The 19,008-nt window shown below is 45.6% G+C and overlaps 1 protein-coding gene across 4 annotated transcripts in view; it reads left to right on the top strand.

Annotated features, from left to right (window-relative positions):
* taf1b (TATA box binding protein (Tbp)-associated factor, RNA polymerase I, B) overlaps positions 1 to 17,914 on the top strand; it is a 102,655-nt gene extending 84,741 nt beyond the window's left edge. For 3 of the 4 annotated variants that reach the window (XM_085996336.1, XM_085996337.1, XM_085996338.1), the window contains 2 exons: positions 2,561 to 2,783; positions 15,016 to 17,914. In XM_085996336.1, the coding sequence (XP_085852462.1) occupies positions 2,561 to 2,783; positions 15,016 to 15,208 (416 nt within the window). In that variant the 3' untranslated portion in view covers positions 15,209 to 17,914. The remainder of the gene's footprint in view (positions 1 to 2,560; positions 2,784 to 15,015) is intronic. The other variant, XM_085996339.1, reaches the window with a different exon arrangement.
* The last annotated feature ends 1,094 nt before the right edge of the window (positions 17,915 to 19,008 follow it).

The following is a 19,008-nucleotide window of genomic DNA, read 5'->3' as shown; positions in this document are numbered from 1 at the left end:
AATATGTATGAGCATGGCCCAGACAGTTTAATGGAGAAAAATATGATGGTATGGCTATATTGGCTTCTAAAGATCTGGGGAATGTCGAGCTGAACTTGGTCACAGTCCTGCGCAGTTGTCTGAAGAGAATCTTGTGTATGCCATCTTTGCAGTATCAACGAGGTAGAGCCAGGGTGTGAAGTTGTTGTGTTTAGATCCATACTTCCAGGATATTCTAGATTCTAGCAATTTTTTTTTTTGCCTCTTGAAATAGGCAATAGTTTTGGCCTAAGAGATAATTTGGTGCTTTCCCAGACATGGGTGATTTTCAATGACAAATTTAGTTGCAGGAATGAATTAAATTAAAAATGAATATGGGGACAAACTCCGTCTCAGAAAAGGCTGCCAGTGAATCGGGATATGTGTCGGTGCAGGCTCGATGGGCCGAAATGGCCTCTATCTGCACTGTGGGGTTTCTGTGATTTCTGTGATTCCGATTCTGCCAAAGTTGGCTTCACAGTGGTATTACAGGCCCCTAGGCATGGCAAAGAACTGCCACTTAATTAGTTTATCAATACTTGGCGTTGGATCATAATTAAAATCACCGTCATATTAAAGCAAGTATGTAGAGTCAGGATAACATAGAATTTTGTCACGGGCTAGGTGGCTAGTTGGTGTTTGGTCCACCAAGTGTAGAGGTAGGGCACTGTAATATATGGTTTGCAGATAGCTAGATGCAAGTTAGTTCTGGACTCAATTCTATGTGAGTGCAGAACCATAGCACAAAATTGGCAATCTGCCACAAATTAAGAGCGTCACTCCGTGCAGAAGGGTGGCTGCTTGGGGAAGTGGAAAAATACATAGTCATTGATACTTTCTAGTAGGGGATATTTTAATGAGGTTGGGGCTAAGTTGAGGGGCTGCTGTGCTATAATTGACTTGGTTTTTTTTTAACTCCCAGTTTTCTCTTCAATTGTTAAGGTACTGACTCTTCCTTAACTGTGATTTCCAGACAGCTATTTCATGTGTGAGCCTAGGCAGTGAGCATTGGTGCAATATTGGACCGAGGAGGGCCACTATAGCTGAGCCTATTACCCTCACCTGACATCCACACTTTCCAGCAGGGTTCATTGGCTAGTAGTCAAGGAAGAGCACGCTGTCTGATTTTTTTCCCCTGCCGCCGCCCCCCCCCCCCCCCCCCCCCCCCCCCCCCCAACTCCCTCCCTAGCCCAGAGGAGCTGAGGCCAATTGTAGTGGCCCAACTGATGTCCTGGCTGAGCTCAGCATAGAAACATACAAGATAGGAGCAGGAGTAGGCCATTCGGCCCCTCGAGCCTGCTCCGCCATTCAATGCGATCATGGCTGATCATCCAAATTCAGTACCCTGTCCCTGCTTTCTCCCCATACCCCTTGATCCCTTTAGCCTTAAGAAATATATCTAACTCCTTCTTGAATATATTTAATGAATTGGCCTCCACTGCCTTCTGTGGTAGAGAATTCCACAGGTTCACCACTCTCTGGGTGAAGAAATTCCTCCTCATTTCTGTCCTAAATGGCTTACCCTTTATCCTTAGACTGTGACCCCTGGTTCTGGACTCCCCGACCATCGGGAACATCCTTCCTGCATCTAGTCTGTCCAGTCCTGTCAGAATTTTATAAGTTTCAATGAGATTCCCTCTCATTCTTCTAAACTCCAGCGAGTATAAGCCCAATCGACCCAATCTCTCCTCATACGTCATTCCTGCCATCCCAGGTATCAGCCTGGTAAATCTTCGCTGAACTCCTTCCACGGCAAGAACATCCTTCCTCAGATAAGGCGACCAAAACTGCACACAATACTCAAGGTGTGGTCTCACCCAGGCCCTGCACAACAAGACATCCTTGTTCCTGTACTCAAACCCTCTCGCTACGAAGGCCAACACACCATTTGCCTTCTTAACCGCCTGCTGCACCTGCATGCTTACCTTCAGCGACTGGTGCACAAGGACACCCAGGTCTCGTTGCACTTCCCCTTCTCCCAATCTATAATAGTTTGGAGATCAAACCTTCTGCTGTATATGGCTTGGTGTTATGTCATGCAGTGTATTTACTCACTAGCCATTGGAGCTGCTGACCCAGGTGTGTTTGCAACTGATGGGAGGTACCTGAAATGAGCACTGATATCCCACACCTTGATGAGCAAAAAATCCACCGTAAAATTTTGACATGAGTTGACAGCGCCAGGGACCCGGGTTCGAATCCGGCCTCGGGCGACTGTCTGTGTGGAGTTTGCACATTCTCCCCGTGTTTGCGTGGGTTTCCTCCGGGTGCTCCGGTTTCCTCCCACAGTCCAAAGATGTGCGGGTTAGGTTGATTGGCTGTGATAAATTGACCCTTAGTGTTAGGGGGATTAAATACGTGGGGTTACGGGGATCGGGTGGGATATGTGTCGGTGCAGGCTCGATGGGCCGAAATGGCCTCTATCTGCACTGTGGGGTTTCTGTAGCCAGAAGTCACCACTTTTATATTTTTTTAAAAAAATGGAGCATTGCTTTCTCCTGGTTTGAAATTTGAGGTTATTTTATTTTAAAATTAATTTTAGGTATGATCCACAGTCTTAAGAAGCAATTTGTTAGACTCACTAGTTCCCATCAGGCGATGGAAAAGAGACCTTCCACTTTCTGGTTCAGTTGGAGTGAAGGCAACTTGGAGAGACCTTGCTTTCATGGAGACAGCCTAGAAGGATGGGAGGATGAAAAAAGTAAAAAGATCGCAACCGTCAATGAGCACTACTGGCTCAATTGTCTGAAAATTTGCAAAGATAAGTATGTATTTGTTTTCATTCCAAGAAAACGTACTCCTATTTAATAATTCCAGTTCTCCTGAATTTGTTGCACTTTGCAGTTAGAAGAAATTGACATCAAATTTCTGAATGATGAATTAACAAATAATAGCATGTTCAGTTTTGTACCAGATCACCTCTGTAGTGGAGGTTAAATATAACTGTCAATATTGATGTAACACAATTTGATGTACCTATTTGCTAAAAATATCCAATAGTCTCAATAAATAAGCTAAAATATAAGTCAAAAGATGAAAAGGTACAGCACATTTTTCTGTGCAGGAAAGGGCATTCAAATTCTATAACCACATTCTAAGAACGTAAGAAATAGGAGCAGGAGTCGGCCACACGGCCCCTTGAGCCTGCTCCGCCATTCAATAAGATCATGGCTGATCATCGACCTCAACTCCACTTTCCCGCCCGATCTCCATATCCCTTGATTCCCCTAAGAGTCCAAAAATCTATCGATCTCAGCCTTGAATACACTCAAAGACTCAGCATCCACAGCCCTCGGGGGCAGAGAATTCCAAAGATTCACAACCCTCTGAGTGAAGAAATTCCTCCTCATCTCGGTCTTAAATGGCCGACCCCTTATCCTGAGACTATGTCCCCTAGTTCTAGACACTCCAGCCTGGTTTCTGAAACACTCCCAATCCTCAGGCTTACTACTATTCTTCGCAACATTATAAGCTGCTTCTTTCAGTCTAATACTATCCTTAACTTCTTTAGTTAGCCACGGATGGATCACTTTGCCCGTGGAGTTTTTGTTTCTCAATGGGATATATTTTTGTTGAGAATTATTAAATATTTCTTTAAATGCTAGCCACTGCTTATCTATCGCCATACCTTTTAATCAATTTTTCCAATCTACTCGCCCCTCATACCTATGTAATTGGCTTTATTTAAGTTTAAGACTCTAGTTTCGGACTTAGGCATGTCACTCTCAAACTTAACGTGAAATTCTATCATATTATGATCACTCTGCCCCAGAGGATCCTTTACTATGAGCTTGCTAATTAACCCTGTCTCATTACACAATGCAAGATCTAAAATAGACTGTTCCCTGGTTGGTTCCATGACGTATTGTTCTAGGAAACTGTCCCGAATACATTCAATGAACTCGTCCCTCCAGACTACCTTTTGCCAATTTGATTTGTCCAGTCTATATGAAGATTTAAAGTCCCCCATGATTATTGTATTACCTTTGTTACAAACTCCTACTATTTCTTGATTAATATTCTGTCCAACGGTACAGCTACTGTTAGGGGGCCTATATACTACTCCCACCAGTGTTTCCTGCCGCTTGTTATTCCTAATCTCCACCCATACTGATTCTACTTCCTGATCTTCCGAGCCGAGATCCTTTCTCTGTGCTGTCCTTATGTCATCCTTTAATATCAGGGTTATCCCCTCCTTTTCCGTTCTGCCTCTTTTCAAAACGTCAAGTACTCTGGAACATTTAGTTCCCAACCTTGGCCACCTTGCAACCATGTCTCTGTAATGGCTGTTAGATCAAACCCATTTATCTCTATTTGTGCCACCAGTTCATCTATCTTGTTGTGAATGCTTTGTGCATTAAGATAAAGAGCCTTTAATTTAAATTTTTTACCATTATCCCCTGCTTTGACCTTATTCTCTGCTGCATTGATGTCATTAAAAACTCTGTCCCTTCCTGTCACACTCTGCTTATTTTTACCCAAATCGCAACACTGCTCAATTGTCTTGACCTTTCTCTTTAGATTTCTAAATTTCCCTTCACCTGACCCCCCCCCCCCCCCCAAACTTTTTTTAGTTTAAAGCCCTATCTACAGCCCTAGCTTTTTGATTCGCCAGGACGCTAGTCCCAGCCCGGTTTAATTGGAGCCCGTCCCAACGGAACAGCTCCCTCTTTCCCCAGTACTGGTGCCAGTGCCCCATTAATTGAAACTCCTACCTCTACCACATTCCTTCCTTCTTTCCCCCCCCCCCCCCCCCCCCAAACTTGGATGGCCCCCTGTACCACAGTGCCGTAGTTAGTTTGCCCATCCTCCCTGCAGTCCTTTTCCTCATCCCTACAGCTAGTAACTACCTCGTACTTGTTGAAGGTGGTTGAGGGCTGAGGCTCCTCCATCACTACACCCTGGGTCCCCATACCTGCCTGACTCGCAGTCACACCCTCCTGTCCCTGACTACTGATGAACTCGTACTATTTAACCTAAAGGGTGTGACTGCCTCCTGGAACAAAGTGTCCAGGTAACTCTTCCCCTCCCTGGTGCATCGCAATGTCTGCAGCTTGTACTCCAGCTCAACAATTCTCAGCCAAAGTTCCTCGAGTTGCTGACACTCACTGCAGACGTGGTTGCTCGGGATCGCGATGCTCTCCACAAACTCCCACATGCTGCAGTTATGACGCACCACCTGCCCCGCCATCTCTAACCTTGTTTTATTTATTAATTAATTTGCTTTTATTCAATCGATATTTTAGTTGTATTTTATTTTATCTAGTTTGTTAATTTAATAAGTACTAGCAAGTTACAGTTTTTCAGCTCGTAATTTAACCGCCTTACTAACTTAGAGTGCAAAAAAAGCTCCAACCAATCACCTACCTGCTTTCCTGAGACATCATTCTTTGATTGTTTTTGAATCGGAGCCTCGCCGCTGCTTTAATTTAGGTCTGCTCTCGGGCCGCTCTTTATCCTTTCGCCACTGCTTTAACTCGGGTCCGCTCTCAGGCCGCTCTTTATCCTCTCGCCGCTGCCGCTGCTTTAATTCAGGTCCGCTCTGGGGCCGCTCTTTATCCTCTTGACGCTGCCGCTGCTTTAATTCAGGTCCGCTCTGGGGCCGCTCTTTATCCTCTCGCCGCTGCTTTAATTCAGGTCCTCCCTCGGGCCACTCTTTATCCTCTCGCCGCTGCCGCTGCTTTAATTCAGGTCCGCTCTGGGGCCGCTCTTTATCCTCTTGACGCTGCCGCTGCTTTAATTCAGGTCCTCCCTCGGGCCGCTCTTTATCCTCTCGCCGCTGCTTTAATTCAGGTCCTCCCTCGGGCCGCTCTTTATCCTCTCGCCGCTGCCGCTGCTTTAATTCAGGTCCGCTCTCGGGCCGCTCTTTATCCTCTCGCCGCTGCTTTAATTCAGGTCCTCCCTTGGGCCACTCTTTATCCTCTCGCCGCTGCTTTAATTCAGGTCCTCCCTCGGGCCGCTCTTTATCCTCTCGCCGCTGCTTTAATTCAGGTCCTCTCTCGGGCCGCTCTTTATCCTCTCGCTGCTGCTTTAATTCAGGTCCTCCCTCGGGCCGCTCTTTATCCTCTCGCCGCTGCTTTAATTCAAGTCCACTCTCGGGCCGCTCTTTATCCTCTCGCCGCTGCTTTAATTCAGGTCCGCTCCCGGGCCGCTCTTTATCCTCTCGCCACTGCCGCTGCTTTAATTCAGGTCCGCTCTCGGGCCGCTCTTTATCCTCTCGCCACTGCCGCTGCTTTAATTCAGGTCCGCTCCCGGGCCGCTCTTTATCGCTGCCGCTGCTTTAATTCAGGTCCGCTCTCGGGCCGCTCTTTATCCTCTCGCCACTGCTTTAATTCCGGTCCGCTCCCAGGCCGTTCTTTATCCTCTCACCGCTGCCGCTGCTTTAACTCAAGTCCTCTCTCGGGCAAAGATTTTTAAAAATGAGTATTTGGTCTATGTTTGGCAAAATATTCTGTGGTGCATGTCGGTAGCAGTGGCCTATATTGTTGCATTTTATCGTACTTGCACATGCTTGAATGTAGTCTTGGTTATTGAACGTGTATGGCAGATGAAAAGTAAACACAGTTTTGTATTACATGGGCTTTGTTGTACAAGTACATTATTCTGGGTGATCCAGAATTTTCCAGCCAGCAGTGAAAGAAATGATAAGTCATGTACGCCTTAGAGTAAACACACTTCCCAAGTGCTCTTCTGTTCCTTCGTACGACTAAACTTTTGCGCAGAGGCCAAGTTATGAGTAATTTTAAATTTTTTTCTTTTTTTCTGCATTAAAAGTACTTTTCTAGGGGTATCATTGAGGAATAAAATGAGTAGACTTGGCTACAAGTTAAATGTATAATGAACACCATACAATATATCATGTGACATCTTTTATTGGAATGGAATGAATATAAATGCTGTAGGCTTTAGATTCAATTCCTCTGTTGAACCGGTGCCTTGTTTACACTGAGTCCTGGTGTCTTAACCTTTGCTCAATATTTATTTCTAGTGCCAAGTTCAGTGGAGCTACCCTGTTTACATTGTAAATTCAGCTCTTCATAGCTGTCCTGTTTTTTTACAGTTGCATTAGTTTGTGTCCTAAATCCTTTTTGTGCTGATAAACATGGCAAAGTTAACTGAAGAAATAAAAAAAAATCATACATTTATATAGCACCTTCCACAGCCTCAGGACGTCCCAAAGCACTTAACAGCCAATTAAATACTTTTGAGGTGTTGTCACTGTTGTAATGCGGTGACCAATTTGCGCACAGCAAGCTCCCAGAAACAGCAGTGAGATACTGACCGGTTTTAGTGATGGTTGAGGGATAAATATTGGCAAGGACACCAGGGAAAACTTCGGAATAGTACCCATGTGGATCGTTTACATCCACCTGAGAGCAGATGGGGCCTCGCTTTAACGTCTCATCCGAAAGACCGCAATTTCAGCAGTGCAGCACTCCCTCAGCACTGCACTGAAGTGTTAAACTGGGTTATGTGCTCAAGTCTCTGGAGTAGGACTTGAACCCACAACCTTCTGACTTGGGTGCTCATTTATAAGGACTTTGAGTCCAGTATCTTGTTTGGTAACCAAATGCTGTTAAGGATAGTATATACATTTCATCTTTGGAAAAACTAAGAGGTCTACTGCTGTCGAGGCTTCTGAAGACCTAATAAAATGAAAGTATCTACATACCCATGTTCAACCAAGACAGCAGTAATGAAGAACCTATTCCCGTATCTGCTGCTGGTATAAAGAGGGTGTTTCCGGTAAATTGGATTTTATTCTGCAGTGACATCTTTGGTTTTGCATCAATGCAAAATCTGTGGTACAGAGCCACTTGAAATGAATTTAGGCAAGTGGTAAACTATCTCAAACCCTGTCCATTTGACCCTGCATAACTGGAAAAAGTCTTTTAAGGGTACTCTGTGTTAAGCACAATGTTGAATTTTTTCCCAAATGAAAAATCTCCTTGTAGGAAACTTAATAAAAGATTTATTAATTTTTTTTTTTTTTTTTTTAATGAAAAGGTGCCAAACTATCAATGTGTGTCTTGTTACTCATCATTTTATTCTTTCGTTACAGGTGGGCTGGGCATCAGCCTGCCATTAATGGCCAGCAAATGTGGTTTACCATTTGTTGGGCTGAATGGGTCTTCTACCATGTCTGGTAATGGCACTGGGGAAAATGTAGTTAAAAATGAAAGTCGTAAATTTTGGTTGTTTTTGTGTTGCTGCTGGGCTGTGGAGCCTGTCCTGCCATGTAAATGAGGCAAATTCCACAGCATCAGAAACTCCAGCAAAAACATAATCCTTTCAACCAAGACTGGTTCCATAATGTAAATTCAATAGTTACAGATTTTTATAAGACAATTGCTTATAAGCAATTATATATTTATTTATATCTTGGTATGATGCCTTATTAATTGCAATACAGTCTCCTGGAGGGACCTAGCAGTTTCTAGACCTAATTCCAAAATGGTACTCCTGGCAATGCTAGAAAGATCCGGTCAATAAAATATCTATTTTTATACAGGAAACTTTTTTTTATCCGGCACCGACGGGACTGACGTGGTGCCGGTTGATCAAAAAGTCCGGATTACAGAGAGGTATAGTTACCAAGGTATGAGAGCCCCGTACACGGCCACAGGTGCAGAAGTCCCGGTTACACGGCACTTGTGCAGGAGTCCCGGTTACACGGCACTTGTGCAGGAGTCCCGGTTACACGGCCACAGGTGCAGGAGTCCCGGTTACACGGCCACAGGTGCAGGAGTCCCGGTTACACGGCCACAGGTGCAGGAGTCCCGGTTACACGGCCACAGGTGCAGTAGTCCCGGTTGCACGGCCACAGGTGCAGGAGTCCCGGTTGCACGGCCACAGGTGCAGGAGCCCCGGTTGCACGGCCACAGGTGCAGGAGCCCCGGTTGCACGGCCACAGGTGCAGGAGCCCCGGTTGCACGGCCACAGGTGCAGGAGCCCCGGTTGCACGGCCACAGGTGCAGGAGCCCCGGTTGCACGGCCACAGGTGCAGGAGCCCCGGTTGCACGGCCACAGGTGCAGGAGCCCCGGTTGCACGGCCACAGGTGCAGGAGCCCCGGTTGCACGGCCACAGGTGCAGGAGCCCCGGTTGCACGGCCACAGGTGCAGGAGCCCCGGTTGCACGGCCACAGGTGCAGGAGCCCCGGTTGCACGGCCACAGGTGCAGGAGCCCCGGTTGCACGGCCACAGGTGCAGGAGCCCCGGTTGCACGGCCACAGGTGCAGGAGCCCCGGTTGCACGGCCACAGGTGCAGGAGCCCCGGTTGCACGGCCACAGGTGCAGGAGCCCCGGTTGCACGGCCACAGGTGCAGGAGCCCCGGTTGCACGGCCACAGGTGCAGGAGCCCCGGTTGCACGGCCACAGGTGCAGGAGCCCCGGTTGCACGGCCACAGGTGCAGGAGCCCCGGTTGCACGGCCACAGGTGCAGGAGCCCCGGTTGCACGGCCACAGGTGCAGGAGCCCCGGTTGCACGGCCACAGGTGCAGGAGCCCCGGTTGCACGGCCACAGGTGCAGGAGCCCCGGTTGCACGGCCACAGGTGCAGGAGCCCCGGTTGCACGGCCACAGGTGCAGGAGCCCCGGTTGCACGGCCACAGGTGCAGGAGCCCCGGTTGCACGGCCACAGGTGCAGGAGCCCCGGTTGCACGGCCACAGGTGCAGGAGCCCCGGTTGCACGGCCACAGGTGCAGGAGCCCGGGTTGCACGGCCACAGGTGCAGGAGCCCGGGTTGCACGGCCACAGGTGCAGGAGCCCCGGTTGCACGGCCACAGGTGCAGGAGCCCCGGTTGCACGGCCACAGGTGCAGGAGCCCCGGTTGCACGGCCACAGGTGCAGGAGCCCCGGTTGCACGGCCACAGGTGCAGGAGCCCCGGTTGCACGGCCACAGGTGCAGGAGCCCCGGTTGCACGGCCACAGGTGCAGGAGCCCCGGTTGCACGGCCACAGGTGCAGGAGCCCCGGTTGCACGGCCACAGGTGCAGGAGCCCCGGTTGCACGGCCACAGGTGCAGGAGCCCCGGTTGCACGGCCACAGGTGCAGGAGCCCCGGTTGCACGGCCACAGGTGCAGGAGCCCCGGTTGCACGGCCACAGGTGCAGGAGCCCCGGTTGCACGGCCACAGGTGCAGGAGCCCCGGTTGCACGGCCACAGGTGCAGGAGCCCCGGTTGCACGGCCACAGGTGCAGGAGCCCCGGTTGCACGGCCACAGGTGCAGGAGCCCCGGTTGCACGGCCACAGGTGCAGGAGCCCCGGTTGCACGGCCACAGGTGCAGGAGCCCCGGTTGCACGGCCACAGGTGCAGGAGCCCCGGTTGCACGGCCACAGGTGCAGGAGCCCCGGTTGCACGGCCACAGGTGCAGGAGCCCCGGTTGCACGGCCACAGGTGCAGGAGCCCCGGTTGCACGGCCACAGGTGCAGGAGCCCCGGTTGCACGGCCACAGGTGCAGGAGCCCCGGTTGCACGGCCACAGGTGCAGGAGCCCCGGTTGCACGGCCACAGGTGCAGGAGCCCCGGTTGCACGGCCACAGGTGCAGGAGCCCCGGTTGCACGGCCACAGGTGCAGGAGCCCCGGTTGCACGGCCACAGGTGCAGGAGCCCCGGTTGCACGGCCACAGGTGCAGGAGCCCCGGTTGCACGGCCACAGGTGCAGGAGCCCCGGTTGCACGGCCACAGGTGCAGGAGCCCCGGTTGCACGGCCACAGGTGCAGGAGCCCCGGTTGCACGGCCACAGGTGCAGGAGCCCCGGTTGCACGGCCACAGGTGCAGGAGCCCCGGTTGCACGGCCACAGGTGCAGGAGCCCCGGTTGCACGGCCACTAATGGGGCAGTAATTCCTCCCCAAACGCGTGAGTACGGAAGGGGTACTCACGCGTCTGGCTGGCGGAAATGCCGGTTTTCAGCATGCACAGCGCATGCGCTGAAAACCAGCATTTCCTCTCCTCTAACCCAAGAGGTGAAGAGGCTAGCACGTGCGCTGTAGGGGGCAGTGCGTGCGTCTTGGATTTCCTCTGTTTTGGAGGATTTGCGCATGTGTAAAGGCCTCCGGTCTTTACGCTTGTAAAAAGCACACGTAAGTATTTATTTTTACAGGTAAGTGGTGTTTTAGTGCAATTTAGAATTTTTTTTTTCCACAAGTTTATTATTTTAAAGAATCTACAATAAGGGTAAGTTTAGTTTTAGACCCTTTTTATTAAAAATTTATTTTTTCAAAAAAAAATTATTGTTTAAATTATTTTTTTAAACTTATTTATACTTAATTTAATGATTGGGATGTTTTTTAAAATGTTATTTAAAGTTTAAGTAGTGTTTTGGGGTGCAGTACTTCTCATGAGTTTGACAGTTCTTACACTCAAACTTATGAATGAAGTTTCCCCTCCCCTGATTGGCTGAACAGTGCTCACCTGATCCCAGCCGGCACACCGCACTAACTACGCCGCTGGGTCAGGTTAGCACAGCGCGCCGACATCAGAACCGGGCCACTGACAGGAAATCCTGCGGGCCCGGTTTCAGATGTCGGCGCGCAGGGTGAGCGCACATCGGGAGCTTGCACGCGCGGCAAGCCCCCGACACCAAGTTCTGGGCCATCATATAGTAAAACTTACCTGAACCTACTCCTGAATTTTGCCGGTTAAGAGAGATTTCCGGATATTTAGGTGCCGGTAAAAGGAGTGTTTCCTGTATACATGTTAAAGGAAACATACTTTTTAACATGGTTCATTCAGACAGGATCTGGCTGCAAAAATAAGTATTTTAGTGGCTTTAGTTGAAGTACATTGCTCCTTTAGTCCAAATGTCAGTCGTAGCCTCAGGTCTTGCTGATTTTAGCACTCGGTTTACATAGTGCTGCTCTTTTCAAGTCCCACCTGAGTTTTTTAAATCTTTTTTTCCCCTCATCTTTCACTTTCACGTTTACTTTTGTAATTTTCGTATTCCCTTGAAATGCATTCTATTTTAAAGCAATTATTTATGTGGCATTCCAGTTTTAGCTCGACAAAAGGTCATCGACCTAAAACGTGAACTCTGTTTCTCGCTCCACAGATGCTGCCTGACCTGCTGAGTATTTCCAGTATTTTCTGTTTATAATTGATAGCTCTGCTGGCCAACTCCTGGGAAGGGATTGCGTCAGAGGCTGAACTGGCTTCGTGTTCACCTCTGGCCAAAAGGACAAAAATAAATGATCGTCAGTTTTGTGAGATCAGTAAGGGAGACGATGGTTGGACAAATTGCCTTGTTTAATGTAGAGCTGGTTACGGAAAGCTAGAAAGGGTGAATATTTATCCATGCTTTGTAATTTCTATACAATGAGGAAGTTTGGATGAAGGAATAGAGAATTGTATATCCAAGTTTACAGAGCAAGTTGTGTGGATTGACCATAGGAACAGGAGTAGGCCATTTAGCCCCGCGAGCCTGTTCCACCATTCATTGAGATGATGGCTGATCTGTGACCTAACTGCATTAACCTGCCTTTGCCCCATATCCCTTAATACCTTTTGATTAACAAAATCTATCAATCTCAGATTCAAAATTTACAATTGATCTAGCATCAATTGCCATTTGCAGAAGAGAGTTCCAAACTTCTACCACCCGTTGTGTGTAGAAGTGTTTCCTAACTTCACTCCTGAAAGGCCTGGCTCTAATTTTAGTCTATATCCCCTAGTCCTAGACTCCCCAACCAGCGGAAATAGTTTCTCTCTATCTACCTTATTTGTTCCCCTTAATATCTTGAAAACTTTGATCAAATCACCCTTAACCTTCCAAATTCCAGAGAATACAACCCTAGTTTGTGTAATCTCTTCTTGTAATTTAAGTCCGGGTATCATTCTGGTAAACCTACGTTGCACTCCCTCCAAGGCCAATATATCCTTCCTAAGGTGTGGTGCCCAGAACTGCTCACAGTGCTCCAGGTGTGGTCTGACCAGGGCTTTGTACAGCTGCAGCACAACTTCTACCCCCTTGTATTCTAGTCCTCTAGATATAAAGGCCAGCATTCCATTAGCCTTTTTGATTATTTTCTGTACCTGTTTGTGACATTTTAATGATCCATGTACCTGGCCCCCCAAATCTCTTTGGACCTCCACTGTTTCTAGCTTTTCACCATTTAGAAAGTACTCTGTTCTATCCTTTTTAGGTCCAAAGTGAATGACCTCACATTTGCCTACATTGAAATCCATTTGTCACAGTTTTGCTCATTTGCTTAATCTATCAATATCTTTTTGTAATTTTATGCTTTCATCTACACTGCTTACAATGCCGCCTATCTTTGTGTCTTCTGCAAACTTGGATATGTGGCTTTCTTTCCCATCGTCTAAGTCATTGATAAATACAGTGAATAGTTGTGGCCCCAACACGGATCCCTGTGGGACCCCACTAGTCACATCCTGCCAATTAGAGCACCTACCCATTATCCCTACTCTCTGTCTCCTATCGCTCAGCCAATTTCCTAACCAGGTCAATAATTTGCCTTCAATTCCATGGGCTTCAACTTTAGCTAGCAGTCTCTTATGAGGTACTTTATCAAATGCCTTCTGGAAGTCCATATAAATAACATCCATAGACATTCCCCTGTCCACTACTTTAGTCACCTCTTCAAAAAAAAATTCAATCAGGTTTGTCAGGCATGACCTGCACTTTACAAATCCATGCTGGCTCTCTGATCAGCTGAAAATGTTCAAGATGTTCAAACAGTCTATGTTCCAACTGACAGGCTCTAGTAATTTCCCGACAGATGTTAGGCTAACTGGTCTATAATTCCCAGGTTTCCCCCTCACCTTTCTTAAATAACAGAGTGACATGCGCATGGGAGCAGGAAGTTACAAAGGGACATAGACAGACGAGGTAACTTGGCTTGTATTCCCTTAAGTTTAGAAGGTTGAGGATGATCTGATTGAGCTGTTTAAAATTATGAAGGAATTCGATAGGGTAGGTACAGAGAAACTATTTCCTCTGGCGCGGAATCCAGCAACAAAGCGGCATCATAAAATTAGAACTAGGTCATTTAGGAGTGAAATCAGGAATCGGCTTCACACAAAGGGTTGTGGAAATCCGGAACTCACTCCCTCAAAAGGCTGTAGATGCTGGGTCAATTGAAGGTTTCAAAACTGTGGCTGGTAGATTGTTATACAAGGGTATCAAGGGATATGGAACAAAGACCGATCAATGGAGTTGAGGTGCAGATCAGCCCTGATCTAATTGAGTGACAGAACAGGTTTGAGCCGCTGAATTATCTACTGTTCCTATGTTCCTGAAATTAAGTTGAATTAAGATGAGATGTACTATAACTTTTACTCTATGTTCACTCACTAACTGTAATGCAAAGCAGCTTGGTGATTTGCATCTGGCATTATCTCACTAAGGCCTCAGGTCACCCTATTGTTCGATTTAGATATGGGCAATAAAGGTACACTTCTGATCATGAGGATCCACTTACAGGACAGCCAGTGACACTGAACCTGAGGGACGATCTGGAGCAGACCTGGAATTTGTAACAAATATTGTAATTTTCTTTAGGAATGGTAAATGACAGCATGTGTTGACAAATATTGGGACTTAAGTCTTCCCACTTTATATGGATAAAATAAGAGGCTAGTGCAATGATGTACTCCTCTGCAGAATGAGTTTGGAAATGTATCCTTTCACATCTAGGATCTAGTTATAAGATTAACAGGATAAAAGTCTCCCCTCTCTGCTGATTGCAAGGATCCCAAGAGAAATAACTTTGCCTGTTTCAAGTCAGTTCCTGGTGCATTTAAGTGGCAGTCTTTCTCAAAGACCATAAGGATGTTATGGTGTTGTAGGGATGTTTGTGGGAGGTGGGATGGGGGTGTGGGGAGGGGAAGGAAGGTTATTCTGATGTTGAAGTTAAGGCGTGTCCTTTACCTTTTTATAAATTTTAATTCAGTGTTAAAAAGCTTGGGGGTTTTTTTAATACTTTGCAGAATGTTAGAGAACTTTGAAAATATTCTGATTATTATTCTTTTTCCCTTACCAGGTACTGCAGACACTTAACAAAGTCTGAAAAAAAACAATTTCCTGGAAGTTACCTGTTTGTGCTAAAACTGTTCTCCTTCCTGCTTGGGATGGACTTCTCCGTACTACACAAGGAAGTTTGTCAGCTGGAACTTCGACTGTTTGATATACCAGAAGCATTCAAACCTAAAAGAAAATGCAAGAAAGCTAAATAACTGTGGGTTCTATGAAGAGAGAAGACTGCATGGCACAAACAACTCTTGAATCTGAAATTGACAATTTTTTTAAGTTCAGCTGTTTTACTGTAGGTTGCTAAGATTGCACCAAAATCATTTTTTGAAGGCTGATTTAAAAATGTGTTGTTCCAGTCCTTCAGATAATAGTTCTGGGGGAAAAAAAAATAGGCAAATGAGAATAACTGTACACCCCTCAAAAAGGTGAAAAATCGATTTCAGTAAGATGTGTTTTATGTTTGCTGTGTTCAACCTCGTTATTTCTGTTAGTTATTGGGAAAGGAATTTGTGTTTTCAAATCCATTTTGCAAAGAGGAATACCTCCTTACACAACCCAATAGCCATGATATGCCTCCATTAAACCAGTCTGTTGAAGTGTACACATTCTAATGTAGTTCAGTGTTTTGTGCTAAGATGTCACATTGTCATTTTGACACAGAATATTATAATTATGTCAATGCTTTCATAACTTATTTTTGAAGAATCTAATACTTAAATATTTCTCCTAGATGTTCTAATGGCAATTATAATTTAATAAAGTTATGATTTTGTTAGAACACTTCATCCAGAAAGGATTGACTTCATTGTTGGCTTCAGCATTAACTGTCATTAATGTTGGTTTCAATTGCTGTCTTGATGAGAGCCTTCAATGCTGATTCCTGCAACTCTCCACCTCTTCCAGCCTCCTTTGACCAACATTGTTGAAAGTTTCAAAGTCTAGTCAAACGAAGACCATTAAAAGATGATGATGAGGGGGAGAGCTTCTTTTGATTGACCAAATCAATGGCAATTTTTTTTGCTTTTAAAGACATACCCTTGCCTGCTATTGCTAAAGTGGTAGGCTGTGATCCAGTCTGAAGTCTGCTGGAACTTCATGTATCCTGGGCTTCCCCTTCTGCTTTTTGTGGCCAGACAGTGCAAATTTTTCAAAGATGCATTGAGTGTAGAAAAACAGATAGGAGTTGACCACTTGACCCATTGAGTCAGCTCTGCCACTTTGTAAGCCATGGTAGCTCTCTGTAGGGTTAGATTTTCTACCTATTGACTATGATTATGCAGAAAATCTCACCATATCTTTTTAATCTCAATTTGTTATACTTTATAAGGATGATTCAGTGATATGGCACTCTATACAAGCACTGCTCCCTGTCTGGGAGCACCAAATTGCATAGTCACTTCTATCCCTTAATAGCCTCACTCCCTTAGTCTCCCTTCTAAACACTTGATTTGTGTATCTGTGGTCTTCTGGGGCAGTGCATTCTCATAACCATTTGAGTGTAGACATTTTTCTTGGATTTACTTTGAACTGGCTTATTTCTAATTATGTCCTTTAATTCCAGATTCCCTGATAGAGAAAATTCACGTTTCAGCTATCCAGTCTGTTTTCTTCATTTATGTTAAACACCTGAATCAGGGCACCTCATTTCATAACCCAAGTCTGTCATCATTAAGTACCTTTGTTCCATGCATCATTATTGTCAGCACGAAGTTCCCTCTAAGGCCAGTATATTAATGTTAACTGCCCAAAATTGAACTCTATTGCATGTGCTTTTCCATGCCCTTATTTCTAATAGCCTTGGTGGTGTTGGTCTTTCAATGGTCGGTCATAGAATTAGTTTGTGGTAGTGAGTGGGACAAACACCCAATTGAGATCCTACATGCAGAATTCTGTAAAAGTATCCTCCGGACTCAAAGGAAAACAGTAAACAATGCATGCAGGGCGGAACTAGGCCAATATCCATTAATAATCACTATCCAAAAAAGAGCCACCAAATTTTGGAATCACCTACAAATGAGCAATCCCCAATGCTATCACTACGACGCCCTGAAATGCCAAGAGCTGACCATAAAGAAGAATACCCTCAGTCAACTAGTCCTGGGACTCAGTGAAGTAACTACTAACAATACTAACAATAACCAGCCCCAGGACAGTGACAGGGTAACACAAAGAATTCGACCCAACACAATCGTCGCTAAGCAAAAGGAAAAATATCTGACATATTGGGCAGAAACAACAAAAACCCAAAGCAAACTCAATTGCTACTTGGCCCTAAACAGACAATACAACATAGCTGATTACCTGACCATGGTAAAGGATAACAAACTGGGAAGAACCTTGACAAGGTACAGACTTAGCGAACATAGCCTAGCGATCGAAAAAGGCAGACACAGGCAGACCAGGCTGCCAAGAGAGGACAGGATATGCTCGCACTGCAGTCAGGGAGTGGTGGAGACAGAGATGCACTTCCTCACAGCTTGTGGAAAATATCAGGGCATCAGGGAGAATTTCTACCAAAAATTCTCACAAATATGCCCTGATTTCAGAAATCTGAATGACAACCAAAAACTCCCATTCCTACTGGGAGAGGAGAGAAGCTGTATAACACTGGCGGCACGCTATGTTACAGCTTGCCATGAACAGAGAGCCAACCAGTAAACTAAGAAAAGAATATATATAAACAATGCGAATGTATATTTATACACTCAGGGATATACCTGTTTATACACTGTATGAATAGAACTGCGTTTATGTGGTAAACCATAAATGTATTTTGATGCTTTGGCAACATAAGATGTAACTTATCATGCCAATAAAGCGATTTGAATTGTGAATTGTGAATTGTGAGTGGATTTCTATCATCTGTATTAGTAAAGTTAAGGATGAATAAAGGCCATTTATATTTCCCAGCCCACTCTAGCGTCCAACTGTGTATTCAACATCTGCAATATCTGTGTCTACTATTCTTGACATTTAATCACATTTTGTGTGACGTTCCTTCAAATACATCTGATCTAAATTTACATTTTACTAGTTTATAGTTAACAACTTCTCATCCTACCATACTGCTTTATTTTGAAGTATTCAGGATTTACATTAAGCCATTTAATATTTTATATTGCTTAATGAGGCCATCCCCTTAATCATCTCTCTAGTCTCTAGAGATTGATATTTTTTATCTGACCAGTGCATTGTACAGCCTCACCATAACCTCAGTAAAATGGCATTCAACAGTTCTGATTACATCAATGTTAACTTTTAAATTGCGTTACTGCATTGTCTAAATCAGAGGTTCCCAAACATTTTCGCTACACCTCATGTCCCACGTGTGCTTCCCCCCCCCCCTCCCCCAACCCACAAGAAACAACACATTGCGATTGAGAACCAGTAAATGTGAATCCCAACAACAAGTAGGAAGGATCATATTTTGCCGGCTCTACTTGTTCTTTCCCCAGGATCAACGATACACTGCAAAAAATTCTCCATTCATTCACAATTATTAAACACCAAGCTGACATCAGTTATATAGCGGGAGGGGGGGGTTGCTGACATGGCATGAGCACATTGGTCAATGATGCTTTGGTACTAATCTCAGGATTTGAGGGACTAAACATGTGTCCTCATGCTCTCTGTTAACCGTGTTTGGGAAGCACTGGTCTAGACATTGAGAGTGATGAGTTCTATTGTTCGCAGGTCTGTCTGAGTCTCCTGGTGTGTTTTTTTTTTTACCAATGTGTGTTGTATATTATTTCCTCCAATTTGCAAAGTTTGCATTTTATAAATATTTAATTTCTCCTGTTATCTGTGCCTATTTGCTCAAATGATTCAAATCCTCAGCTGCTTCCTTTATTCATTTGTTATACTTATTTAATATTGCCAATTTTGCAGTCTGGCAGTTTCCAGAAAATAGTACATTTCCAACATCTGCAGTATTTTGCTATGGTACTAGTGTTTGGTTCACTGCCACACCTCTTCTAGGAATGCCTACCTTGACGAAGTTCTG

The sequence above is a fragment of the Somniosus microcephalus genome, chromosome 9 (assembly GCF_052327205.1).
Source record: "Somniosus microcephalus isolate GS21.2 chromosome 9, FLI_Smic_1.0, whole genome shotgun sequence".
In the NCBI taxonomy this organism is placed as follows: domain Eukaryota; kingdom Metazoa; phylum Chordata; class Chondrichthyes; order Squaliformes; family Somniosidae; genus Somniosus; species Somniosus microcephalus.
This window is presented reverse-complemented; position numbering and strand designations above follow the sequence as displayed.